The sequence below is a fragment of the Dendrobates tinctorius genome, unplaced genomic scaffold (genome assembly GCF_039654945.1).
Source record: "Dendrobates tinctorius isolate UK_male_01 unplaced genomic scaffold, ASM3965494v1 ptg000133l, whole genome shotgun sequence".
Classification (NCBI taxonomy): Eukaryota; Metazoa; Chordata; class Amphibia; order Anura; family Dendrobatidae; genus Dendrobates; species Dendrobates tinctorius.
The window spans coordinates 26,642,134-26,656,427 of NW_027361801.1; the positions used below are offsets into that span (position 1 = coordinate 26,642,134).

At 47.7% G+C, this 14,294-nt stretch overlaps 1 protein-coding gene across 1 annotated transcript in view; it reads right to left on the bottom strand.

Annotated features, from left to right (window-relative positions):
• The window catches only part of ATP11C (ATPase phospholipid transporting 11C (ATP11C blood group)), a 213,081-nt gene extending 201,599 nt beyond the window's left edge, over positions 1-11,482 (bottom strand). Inside the window, exon 1 of the mRNA XM_073543577.1 lies at positions 11,128-11,482. Within this exon, the coding sequence (XP_073399678.1) occupies positions 11,128-11,154 (27 nt within the window). The 5' untranslated portion in view covers positions 11,155-11,482. The remainder of the gene's footprint in view (positions 1-11,127) is intronic.
• Positions 11,483-14,294: the final 2,812 nt, after the last annotated feature.

The window sequence follows — 14,294 nt, forward strand, 5'->3', positions numbered from 1 at the left end:
GGCTGTGCAGTCCGGTAAGCCAAACCCCCGATTCCTCAATTTCCCTGACTTCCGACCCCACAGCACTGCCTCACTACATCTGTCCTATACATAAAGTGCAGCACAGATTCATCTCTACTAGAAGCCTTGATCCATAGATCAGGAGCAGAACAGACATTTTTAGGACATTTCATAACTTTTCCAAATTCTTATGAAAACAGTTACAGCACATCCTGCACTAAACCCAATTTATTATACAATTAGGCTGTGTTCACACACAGCGTTTTTTTAGCGGTTTTTACCGCGGTTTTCACTATAAAACCGCTAAAAATAAGGTGCACAGTCATTTCTATGCATTTTGCACTTTGTGCACATTGATGCGTTTTTTACCGCGAAAAAAACCGCATCGCGGTAAAAACCGCAGCATGCACATTAATTTTGCGGTTTTTTCCGCGGTTTAGGCTTCTCCCATGCTTTTAGAAACCGCTGCGGTAAAAAACGCATCAAAAACGCGCAAAACACGCCGCGGAAAAATAGGTGCGGTTTCTGGGAAGGGATTCAGGTTTTTGTGCAGAAATTTTCTGCAACGTGTGCACTTAGCCTTAGGAGTCAGATTTCCATTTTATGCAGACTCCACAGCCGTGGGTGCATGTTGGCTGGACCCATTGATGAGAACATCCATTTAGCTAAGGACCCCGAGCTCCAGGCGCCACTCTACCGTGCATGGAGCAAATGTCAGGGGAAAGGACATGATGGCTTTCAACATGTCTGACTTTTTGTTCACATGTCAGACAAGCAGAGATGTTCAGCAAACATTGATTTCCACACTATTCAAAACACAAGAACATACATCTGAGCATATGTATGGAGGAGTGGGAACGAACAACTGTCCAAATAACTGCTATTTTAAGCCATATGGGGGCTTCAGTCCTGTCTATGCACAAAATGCTTGTTCGTCAGTAAAAATGATTTTTTTTAAACAGGTTTAAACCTGCAGCACATCATCCAGTGTAAACAGGAAGACAGAACGATCATATTAACAATTGTTCTGTGCATTTAGAATATAGGTTGGTCTGGTCTAAAAAGGCTAGAACACAACTGCTGACAATCTCCCATGTATCTAAGTGGCAATCATTTAAAAGACTGGAGTGGAAGGTGTAAATGCACCATAATAGTCACATGTGAGGAAAGCGCATGCAGCTCAGGCCAAACCAACATACTACACATTATAAGGAATCTGCTGAGTTTTTCTGCATCAGGCGCGATGCGGCGAAAAATGTAAAAGCCGGATCCGGCGCCGGTTGCCACCGGATCCGGCCTTTTTTTTTGCCATAGACTAGCATTATCGCCGCATTGCGCCTGATGGCCATGCGGCGTATCCAGCTTTTGCCGTATACGGCAAAAAATGCCTGTCCGGCGTCTGCAAAAAACGTTTCCTGCAACGTTTTTTTGACAGCGCCGGACCGCTTTTTTCCACTGCGCATGCCAGAAGACTCTCTCGCCCTCTCCTGCACCGTCTCCGGCCTCAGATGATCCGGCGGGTTTAGAAAACGGAAGTCCGAGTTTTTACTATGTAATCTGAGAGCAGCATTATATAGAGGTTGAGACCCTGATTCCGATGATGTGTCATTTACTGGGCTGCTTGCTGTCGTTTTGATACAATCCATTGTTTTCTCTGCACATCTAGCAGTTCTCTTGAATGCTGAGCCCTGTAAAACCCAGCCCTCACCATTGATTGGCATCTTTCTGTGTACTCTGTGCATAGGTAGAAAGCTGCCAGTGGGTAGTGAATCTCCTGCTGATAAAATACTGATTTTATTTAAACAGCAGCACACGGCCACTTAATAAGTGACACATACTGGAATCAGCCTCAGCTCCTACATCAAGATGCCCTCAGATTACATAAGCAAAAACCAGAGCACAGATTTCCTAGAATCTGATATAGAAGGGTTAATGTTTTTCCTCCTTTTGCTAAAATTTGTTGTTATATTGGTAGAAGCCTTAGGCTGTGTGCCCACGTTGCGTTTTTTTTAGCGTTTCCGTCATGTTTTTGCGGCCGCGGAAACGCTTAAAAAAACGCATCCCCATGTAATCCTATGGGATTCCGCAGTTGCTGTGTCAGTGCTGCGGATTTTACCGCTGTGGAATCGCATAGCAGTAAAATCCGCAGCATGTCCATTCTTTCTGCGGAATCGTGGCGATTCCGCCACCATAGGACTGCATTGAAATGCTCACTTTACGTATGTGGCTATGCCCACCATGCGTAAAGTGAGCGCTTCATGTGCGGATGGTACCCAGAGTCTGGAGAAGAGGAGACTGTCCTCCATGCCCTGGGTGCCATATCCCTGTAAAAAATAGAATTAAAATAAAAATAGGGATATGCTTACCCTCTGTTGGCCCTCAAAGCCTTCCCGCCTCTCAGCCGGCATCTTCTTTCACCAGGGATGCATTGCGCGAATGCCCTCTGATGACGCAACGGTCTCGCGTGATGCTACGCCATCAGAGGTCATTCGCGCAATGCATCCCTGGGAAAGGTAGATGCTGGCAGCTTGGCTGAGAGGCGGGAAGGACTACGGAGGCCGCCAGAAGTTGAGTATATCCCTATTCTATCTTTTACTATTGATGCTGCATAGACATTTCCGCAGCATTTCTGCAACGTGGGCACATAGCCTTATAGTCTCCGATTCAAGAGTTTTACACTTATCTCATACGCAATGTTTTCAAGAGTCTGCAATGTTCTGGGTACATGGTAAATAAAGGTCAGCATGACCTGGGTAACAGGGGGCTACATGAGTTGCATTGCGCTACATTGCTGTAAATGGTATAAAATACTGCCTCTTGTGTGAATAAACTAGGAAAGTGACTTGCTCACAACCAGTGTGCATTCTTTCCTCCATGCCCTCATTATTTGAGGGCCTAATCTCTTCATTCGGCCTCACTGGTGATCCGACATATCTGACTTTGTGTCAGAAGAAAAACAGCTACAACAAATCCAATGGTTGCATACAGGGCAGAAAGTGCCATTAGAAAGCAGAGTAACATTACTGAAAATGTCACTGAAAAAAAGACAGAAGATGTTTATACGTACGCAGGAGACATGTCCACTTCAAAGTACAAGTGCAGGATGTGGTGACTTGTGAAGACAGAACACACGTACTTCCTCCACTCTGGTCAGCTAACATTACATTCTTTCATCAATCTGCATTAATTCTTATTTTCCCTATCCAAGACTCAGTACATGTGAGAAGTGTACAGAAACAAGGTAAAAACTAGTGAGTGTATAGCTGAGGGCTCTCCGAGAAGCTCTGCATAAAGGCATTGCAGAGAAATCTGTGCTTTAAAAATGGCAATCAAGGCATTCTCAAAAGCAAAAAGGCTTTTTGCGCTTTCATTGTAAATGGAAATAAAGACAAGACACGATGAGTTATTGTAGTGAGGTATACCGACGATCAGACCAGCACAACATACACAGAGAAATAATGGTCAGGCAGAATCTTTTATCCTGCAATTAACACGTCCAGCCCTAATTCCCAACAGGCAGCCAAACGTGCGTCTTATACAGGACGGGCAGCCGCCATGCACCTCCGGAGCAGATCATCTCAAGAGGAAAACAGCAGAGATCTGTCCTGACAAATGCATCACACCTTACCATATCTCACCTTGCATCATATCTCAACATCCATCATCCCTTACCATGCACCATATCACCATAAATCATCCCTTACTATGCATCATCCCTTACCACACTTTACCATATCTCTTCCACCTGAGGGGTCTGGTGTCTCACCCTGATGCACCACTGTTTCCCATTAGAGGCATGTTATTGGCAAACACTCATTAAACTGGATAAATCATTTATTCTAGTCTCATCCATTTTGTGTCCAAAGGTGCAATATGTCGAGGGTCACGAGAAGACCTGGTTGTAAATTATTAGATGCAATGCGTCACAACAACCAGCGGACCCTTATTACCTCCCCGAGTCCACTGACTTAAGACAAGATGTTTTATAAGGGATCATGCAGCCGTCCGTCAAACTCAGTCTGAGCACGCACCGCAGGGGATGGACTGTTCAGGGGTCTACTCAGCTGAACTTGACACCCTCATAAATACCTCTGCAGCTGTCACGTTTGGGAGACCCCCGGTCTGTGCTTGGACAGAGTTTCTCAGATGTCCAGGCCGTAATAACACGGTGCACGTTCACATTTGTTTGATCACAAGGGTGATGAATGGCTGTCAAAGGTATTTGGCAGCAACTTACTCTGCTCTCCCCATTAAAAACACATGCAAGCTCTGCCGAGCAAAGTGTACATGTTTATGGGATGGTTGGGAGGGATGGACCACACACATCCTGTCTTTGGCTTGAGTTTACCTGGGAGAATTTATTTTGTGCTTTTTCATTTATTACAAAGGCATAAGCATCAGATAGACAGCACCAAGGAGACACAATCATCTCCACCATCGACATTACTGTAGGCATTTTCAATGGTGCTTGCTCTGTCTTGGTGCATTCATTGCCTACTGAATAGTCAGTCTGTATAGACATCAGATCAAAAAAGATTAATAAATCTCCATGGCAACATCTCTCCATCACATAGTCACTGTCTGCCACCAAAGCAAAGAGCATCCCTGATGGGCAGGAAAAAAGTGCTGCAGAGCTGGGTCATAGGAAGTATACCTGTTCCCAGCACTACTGATAAAATGCCGAGAAGAAAAGTGTGTCAAGAAGTAAAGATTCCCCACCTCCCCCCATGAGGTCACAATGAAGATTATGCATTATCAGCAGTATATAAGGCATTATGGGAACCACTCACTTTACAAGCAGGAGCCTCCTGACAAGGATTCACCATGGCTGGGGGTCAGATCCAATTCCCAGCTGTTTCCATGCAGTCGCAGTCAGCAAATACATTTAGAAACCTGCGGCACTCGAAGGAAACTTATTGGAGGTGCTTCATAACACTTCTTGGACAATCCTCATGACGGCAAGCCACTTCCGGGACAAATCAGAGCTGGTTGTGAAAATTGTTTTTCTGGCCAGCAATGCCGGAATTAAAAATGGCACCTCCGTCATCTGACAGATTGCTCTCGGTCACTCTCTGGGATCTGGACAGGGCTTCTATAGATGAAGGCAAGACATGAATTTATTGACCATGCCCTGTGGTGAGCACCTGCCGATATCATACCCAACTTACAAATTATTCTGCAGAAGGACCCCCCAAATAATGTGGCAGGAGTACAAACCCTAGGTGTATGGCCAACCAATAGTCCTTTGTGATGAGTAGGGGAGGAGTGGACCCTTGAAAATTCGAGTTTGACCGAACTTTAGTCCAAAGTTCGATTCGGGTGCCAGAACTTTACCTCAACTTGAACCCAATAGAAATCAATAGGTACCCAAAATTTGGAGCTGTAAAATCTCTCTCTCTCCCAAAAGGAGAGATATATCTATTCTGACTTGGCACTGTATGTGGAAGATGAAATGTCAGGTTTTCAAGGACAAGGGTGTGTAAAAATCGGACAGCACGCGCATTGTTAGAATGGCGTGCTTTCCGTCCCCTCCCATCCTCATTCTGAACTGAGAAAAAAAAAAGAAAAATCGGAGCTGAGCAGGGACTCATAGATTAACAGTGGTGAGAGTGCAATCTAATTTTTTTTCAGTTCAATTTATTACTAAATTACATGTACAGTAAGCTACACATGCAAAGCACCGATTATATATCGCACTCACACAAGTCTCATTGTATACAGACTGCATTTGCATGTGATTCGAATGTCAGTTGAATGCTGTGTGATAAAAATCAGATTGTTCTGGCATGAAAACTGCATGTCACTTGCACGATACTCGTCTGACTTTTCAGGAACCACATAGGGCTGTTTTTTTTGGTTTGCTTTTTAACGGTGTTGGGTATGAACCCTTCCAGGAGACGTCCATGTTCGGAGTTCAGGAAGGTATGAACAAACCCCGAAATTTACAGTTCAGGTTCGCTCATCTAAAGTGAGGAGCAAAGCATTAAGATGCAAAGGATAAATGCACCGATAGTCTACACGTGGTTAGTTACAGACAACACGGATCTTGGAATAAAGATGGCACAGCGATTAAAGGGTTGTTTCATCTTGTGAAATGGGTAAAATAGCAAAGGACTTGTTAAAATATGCAACTGTGCAGCTTACTTACTAAAAATCCTCTCCGTTTTCAAGAATGGAGGGATTATTATTTTACTCTTTACTGCTGATCGTCTAGGTTCCTGGCCACATCTGCAGTATGAGAGCTGCACTTATAAGTGTTGCTTTGAAGCTGGCCGTGGCCAGCCTCCGTGCCCACACGCTCACCGCGTCAGCCTCCGTGCCCACACGCTCGCTGCGCCAGCCTCCGTGCCCACACGCTCGCCGCACCAGCCTCCGTGCCCACACGCTCGCCGCACCAGCCTCCGTGCCCACACGCTCGCCGCACCAGCCTCCGTGCCCACACGCTCGCCGCACCAGCCTTCCGTGCCCACACGCTCGCCGCGCCAGCCTTCCGTGCCCACACGCTCGCCGCGCCAAAAAGCTGCCTCTGATTGTAAGAGAGCGCTCAGTTCAGACCAGTGACGCTGCCATGCCACTGGTCTAAAATGTCCATCTACAACAGCATACTGACCTCTGGCAAGCTGGATGCCAAAAAAGGAGAAAACCCATTTAAAGGATTTGTCCTGTAGAATATTTACACCCCAGCCACAGATTAGAGAATAACTATGATCGAGAAGGTTGGCCCACTATCAGAACACCAACGATCACTAGAAATAGGTCGCAGTGAGAAGGAATGCAAGTGAAGTGAGGCCAAACATGTGAAGTGTCCGTCCATTCCAAAACAGACATTAAAAGGGTACATACATGACCAATCATTATGGTAGCATAGTGAGTGCTTGAGGTCCCAGCATTACAAAAGTCTATTTATTATGGTAGCATAGTGAGTGCTTGAGGTCAAGCATTACAAAAGTCTATTTATTATGGTAGCACAGTGAGGGCTTGGGGCCCCAGTTATAATGAACAGTGAGGGTCACAGTAATCAGACATACATCACCTATCCAGTAAATCAATGTTAATGATCCTTTGTGGGATGACCCCATAATAAGGTTAGCGCTATTCACAGAATAATGCCAGCACTCTAATGTGCATGGGGGTACCATCAATGGCCAACTGATCATCCGGGAAAATGTCAATTACAAATGTCCGAATTCGGACTGTCGAATGCTTTGCTCTCCCGAATATAAGCCCCAGGCAGAGATGTCTGTTGGCAGCTTTCTCATACAGAACACAGGAGCACAAGGTGGAATGGACTCTCCTGTGTACAGGAAACGGCCAAACGATCGGCCAAAGCTTCCCTTGGCTGACAGTCATGTAATGTGTATGGAGGCCTTTAGTATTGGCATTAAAATTAGAGCGCTAACCACAGAATAAGTGAGAACTTTGTGATCCATGAGAGTCCATCCATGAGAGTCCATCCGTTAGGACCACCCGCAGATCCTGAACACAGGTATTCAAAATATACACCACCACTTCATTCATGGCCTATGGGATACCACTCCACTTGGATGGGGCATTTTAGAGCAGCTACTGTACCAGCAGAGGATAGGGGCCAACTTTTAAGGATAATAATCAGATTAAAAGGATTGTCCGGTCTTCTAATAAAAGTCTGCAGAAACCTGAATCCTGGTTGTACGGGGCATACGCTGTCAGGATTTTCCGGTATTGCTGGTGAGAGCAAGCGGTCTGTATACATGCGGTCATGTGCAAAATAGACATTCTCAGCTTCTGTTAATTCACTAGTAGTCAGAGAAGAGAAGACAAGACACGTTTAGTGGTAATATGTCTGGAAATGTGCAAATTGCATAGTCGTGGTCACGTAACCGCTTGCTCTCACCGGTAATACCAGAGAATCCTGACAGTGTGCGCCCCTGATCATTGTTAGGACTCAGAAGTCTGCAGTCTAAGAGTCACTGCACACTTATTACAAGCTCAAACGACCCCCTTAAGCTATACTTTCATGAGACTGGAACCCTTAATGCTGGCTGTACATGTGTGTTAATTGTCAATAAAACTTGAGAAGTTTCACGTGTGTGTAGTCTTCCCCCATGAGCCGATGTTGGGGGAAGGCAGGTTCAGGCATGTTGGACTTCAGTATGCCCAATTCTTTATTTCTGCACGAGGTAAGCTGCCAGAGTTTCAGCTGAAAAAAAGTGTGTATGGTAACTGGATAAATCCATAGATTAATGTTAGAAAAGACCACCAGTATATTAAATATAAGAAATGCCAACCACTAGCCTTCAAGCCTCACATCTCATCATGCAGACTGAGAAACTAGTGTACAAGTCTCATCCTGGTGATCAGATCTCACTGATCGCCACCTTTGTGTTCAGCTTCCAAGCAACATGGCATCAACTTTTATTTAAAGTGGTTGTCTGTCACTTCCGCATCAGAAAGTGTGTGACATCGGCAGTTACCTGCAGAGATGTGTGCATCTCTCCTATTCTAACAGTATGGATGCATACCTGAAGACGGTGCGTGCCCGCTCAGAGAGGCCTGCCGACGGTGCGTGCCTACTCACACATCACCTGTGCCGCTCACCTACTGGTGCAGAAGATCGTCTTTACTGAAAGCGTTAAAGCAATTGTGATAGCTTTCTTGGAAATGGCTATGGGCCAGCTCCTGTCACTGCTACTAGAGATCCCAGAGGTTGTCCCCCAGTGATTCTTACCATCAAAAATGCTGGAACACCGATAGACCCCAATAAAGTCAATGGGGTTAATCAGTTTCCACTAATGTAGCCATAAGCATAGAAGTCAGCCAAAACACTAGTGTGAACAGAGCCTAAAGTTGGCCATACATATATGCATTGGGATGCCCAACTATGGATCAGGCATGTCTGCAATTAACATGTTTGATCTGGTTTTCCTCCAGTACATGTGCTGAAGTATAGTACAGCGGTTTACTCCTCTCTATTAAAGTGTACCATCTGCTTATCCGAGTATAAAAGTATGGGCTAGGCTCCCATGATGAGTTTTAGGTGAGTTTTTTAAACTGTGTATTTAAAAAAAGCTAAACTCAAGTAACCTATTTCGCTTAATAGGTGCAATAATGCTGCAGAAAATCGGCAACATCAAAAACTCATAGTGGGAACGTAGCCCTAGACCGGGGTCACACTAGCGCTCAATACGGACGAGTGCTATGCGAGAAAACATCACCTAGCACTCGGACCATCTATGGGGCAGCTCCCAATAGTGTTTTATCCTCGGCCATATTCTACGTGCGAGTGCAGTTATTAGAAACTAATCCAGTTGTATAATGATGCCAGGGAAAACAACACCACGTGGTGAGTCTCCCTATAAAAAGGCTACACCAACTCCAATGAACATAGCAACACCAGAGAATAAAGGAGTACTAGGAGAAATTGATAATCTAAAAAGGTAATCAATTTTATTCAAATAGAAAATACATGTATCAAAAGACATAGTAACAAAGTGACCATAGTGCACCAAAGAACATACAGACAAAAGCAGGGACAACCCCTCTGAAAAACTATCCCCATTCAGTAGAAGCAGCCCAGGCCGAATGACCCATACAAGAGCGTACTAACACTAAAGTGAAAACTCAGCCAGAGACGCCAGTAACTGGGCTTACCAGGGTAGTGGGGGTATCAGAGAGGGGATCCCGGGCCAGATGTCCGCTGCGAGAGAAACCGCATCATGCTGCGATTGTCACCGACACTCGGCCGAGTCTCGGCTCACTCGCACCCATATAAGTCTATGGGTGCGAGTGACACAGCGCGCATCACTCGGATATCATCTGTGTGCTGTGGGATATATGCTGACCCCGGCAATGGAGGAGATGGAGAAATTACTTTCTCCACCTCCTCCACAGCTGTGCTCTGATCCTCTCTGTGTGAGAGGCTTGGAGCACAGTCGCATGACACTCGGCTCCCGCTCGCAGCAAAGCAGGAGCTGAGGGCCATTAGCATATCGCGTCCGCTGCCATACGCTAGTGTGACCCCGGCCTTGGGGGGGATATACTTTAGTAGCCAAGGCATCCGTTCAAAATGTGTCACTTTCTTCATTTGTGCCTTGTATCAAAATGCTATTTTTTAATCTATGATGGAATAACGTATAAAGAAATGTTACCAGGAGCTGGAAATATCCTTTTTTCTCTCAATGGCAAGATTTGACTGTGGAACATAACTTTGCATAAGTGGATGACTCGGGGTCTTATGAAACGTGGCGGATTTCTACAACTACGTCGCTCATGACAGGTGGTATGCTGTACAAACCGTATTGCTCCAAAGACAGAAAACACAATCTCGGCTCTGCTGCATCTATGCTCGGCTCCAAAGAAAAAAACCTGCAGTGCATAGGATATTCATTACCGTGTACGAATGACAACAGTGCCATGTGTCCATAGGAGAAGAACAATAGTGTATACAGGGAGGAGCGGGCGTCTGCCAGCACCTACTGTGTGATGTGAATGGGGGGAGCTGCAAACATAATACATGGCTAATGTGTGGGGACAGCCTGCAAGCGTGCCACTGCTGCGGGCACTCACAGGTAGCTGCGGCCCCTAATGGAGGGGCGAGGATGGACAGATATATATATATATGTGATCATGTCACTCACGGACCGCCGTTTACTCCATACAATGAGGTTTCCTGCCTGGATCACCCAATCATTCCAGACATATTTCCTGGGAATCACATATGACGGCAGCTGATCCTACTGGTGACACAGACGCGATCGCTCCTTTACCATCACCCAGTGGCGGTGTGTATGCCCAGTGGCGGGCACTGCAAGGTATACGCTATACCGGCAATGGGCACGATTATTGCACAGCGCCACCGCAGCCAACACCTGTCACACGGAGGGGGCGATACCACGCAGAGTGGTCCTGTGGAGGGGGCACGACAAACGTCAGCCTTTTCTGTAGTATCCAGCTATCTGTATATAATGGGAGCCAATAATGACAGGCAGTAATGTGGAGTATAAGAGGAGCCGGGTTCTGCCGTGCTGGCAATGAAAGACATCAACGCTGAACTGTCAAAAGAGCAAAACAACATCCACTCTCACATGTACCCATCCATCACAATGCCGGGACTGGCCAGCAGCATGGCCGGGCACTCCGGGTACTCACCAGGCGGCTGCAGACCTGGCGCAACATTGCTGTCTCCCTCCTCTCTGTCACCAGGGCATGGGCAGCACGGAGGGCATTCCCTTGGCATCAGGCACCGGGGTAGGGTCTGTCCAGGGCTGTGCAGGCAGAGCCCCCATTACGGCATGCTGTGCCCCCCGCCGGCTGAGGAATGAATGATGAGGAGAGTAGTGGGGACTGCAGCATGCACACAGCTCCCGCCTCCTCACTACCACCATGGCTTCCTCCCCGCCCACACTGCTGGGACAAGGAAGTGGCTATTGTGTGTGTGGAGCCCCGCCGCCATGCTGCAGGGAGCCGGCCACACAGGAGGAGGACGTCCGGCGCCTCAGCTGTGCCCGCCTCTCCGAGCATGCTGGGACTTGTAGTAGGAGCGGCGCGCACAGTCAGGAAGTCACCGCACACACAGACTACGCGGCGCCAGGAGTGACGGCCTGCAGCGCTGCAGAGTATCGCCCGCCCCGCTGTTATCGCTGCACACAGCAGTGCTGAGCCGATATCAGGGCCCGCCATACTGTGTCCCTCTGGTGGAGGAGCGGTCATGTGTGGGGGGGAAATGGGTTATTTGGGCCTTCTACTTAAAGGGGTTCTCCTGTTTAAAGGGGGCTCTCCCGCAGTCACCTAGACCAGAAATAAACGGTTTGCCATTTAATTGCATAGTATGGCGCCACCGGGTGTTTATGATGTGTACTGAGCTGGGGTCTCATGCTCAGGTATAAATTATTGAGGCTCCTCTTCGCCTTCTGGGGCCAAGTTCACACCTTACATTTTTGATCAGTTTTTGAGGCTCCACTATTTCTGCACCCATTAAGTACAATAGGTTACTTTCATTTAAAAAAAAAAGTAGCGTAAAAAACTCATTGTAGGAACGCAGCCTTACATGTTTCTATTTTGCTGTTATACAGTTGTGTCCTTACCAATGTGGTAACTTTCTCTTTTGTATTCCGTTTTTTTGGGAGACAGTGGCCAACAGGTAGCATATCTGCCATTGGTTTTTACTCTATTTTAGGGCACATGGTCAGTAATTGCCGCGGTTTTGACCCTATATATATATATATATATATATATGCAGCATCCAACCCGCAACGCCCAGATGTTACAGCATAGTGGACCGGATTTCAAGAACTCCCATGTCCACTATGCAGCCACAGATGCCCGCGGAGACGGACATGCGACGCCTCTCCAGTGTGCAGCATGTCCATTTCTCTTGTGGAGACTAGTCACCGCTACAGAAATCTCACCCATACAATGTGTTGGAGACGGTTCAGTGATCACATGCAGATTCACCTACGTTCCATAGACGCCAGCACTCTGGACACCGCGAACAAGCTGTGCCTCCAAAGCACTGCTACTCCAAATCATGGGCACCCGGCCTTAATGTAATTTTCGGTCCTAAGAGAAGCACAGGTTATTGCTTTTTATTCGGTCGGTTTATTCAGACAGCACCACAATAGAGGGGATCCGCCCTTCAAGGACAGGAAACCTACAGATACAAAAGGGCGGCACCAATGTCACACATCAGTTGGTTTCCTGTCCCTGACGGGGATGCTGTTCCTACAGATACCTGTTAACGAGTTGACGGATCCCAGGCCCAGCCAGTCGGTTCAAGTAGCGAGGGTCCCCTGCCTTGGCCGGCGCGGAGATCCTGGAAGTGCCACGGTGGGTCCAGGGTGGACTGAACGACACGGAGCGGGCAGTTGGAGCGGTGTCTGGAGGATTACGCCAGAAGATATGTCACCTTGGATCTGTGTGGCTTCCGGCGTGCTGCCGAGGCTCTGGGTTTCCAGGGGCGTGGCCAGGGACTCGAACAGTGACGCGTCCTGGGCGGTCCTCTGACGCGGTCGACGTTCTCTGCTGAGGTTGCCATGGTGATGGGGCCTGGGGATGCGTCCCGGGTGCCGGCCGGCTCTTGGATAATGGCGCCGCAGTCATGCATGGGACCTGGGACTGCAGCTGGGGTCAGGAGCACGGGGTCTGGAGCAGTAGCCGATGTCCTGGTATCCGGTGAGGAGCGGGACTGTATGTGATGCTGGGGGCGTGTCTGTTTCGGGAGGAAGGGGCGTCCGGACCATGACCTGCTGACCGGGATATCCAGGGGTAGGCAGATAAGAAGAGACCTTGCACATGCATCCTTGCTTTTGAGCCCATTGGTTGCAATGGAAGTAGGTGAGCAGCACCAGAAGAACACTGCACAGCAGCACACTACTCAGAAGTCCCGTACTGCGCCACGAAAGTCCCATGACAATACGGGAAGTGGACAGGCGAGTGGTTGGTTCAGCCGCAGGAGCGTATCCAGAGTAGACGAGTCAGCAGCGTCGGCTGAGATATGCCCCTATCGTGATCCGGTACCTGCTTACTGCAAACACTGGTAAGTGATATCCAGAGTGGACGAGCCAGCAGCGTCAGCTGAGATATGCCCCTCTCGTGATCCGGTACCTACTTCAAACACTGGTAAGTGATATTCATGAATGTTCACTCAGTGATGCAGTCTTCCCCATTCTATGCAGGACATCATGTTTGGTGGACTAGATCAGAGGAAGAGTAGGTCTTTTCCCGTAAAATGAGAAAATTCAGAGCCTGGTACACAAGGAATGGAAGAGGCTGGAAAAAAGGGGCTCCTTGTCTCCAGCATTTAAGCAAAGGTACCCCTTCGAGGACCCCGTAGAAAATACTTGGGATAAAGCCCCGAAACTGGATGCAGCGGTGGCCAAGGCATCAAAGAAGGCCTCATTGCCCTTTGAGGATCTGGGGACCCTGAAGGACCCTTTAAATAGGAAGACTGACACGTTCCTTAAAGGGGCATGGGAGATGTTGGCAGGAACCCGGAGGCCAGCAGTGGCGTCCACTTGTACGGCCAGGTCATTGATGGTCTGGCTAGACCAACTAGAGACTCAGTTGGAGGAAGGAGCCTCTCTTGAAACTACTGTATCTTGGGTGCCTTACCGGTGACTCAGGGTGCCGCAGCGTTTTTATCCGATGCTTCAGCAGATTCAGTCATGATGGCTACTAGAGAAGCAGGTCTTTCTAACGCAGCTCGGAGGGCATTATGGCTAAAGTGCTGGCCAGGGGATATCCAACCAAGGTCCAGACTTTGTTCCATCCTGTGTGAGGGAGAGTACCTCTTTGGTCCGATCCTGGATGAGCTTCTG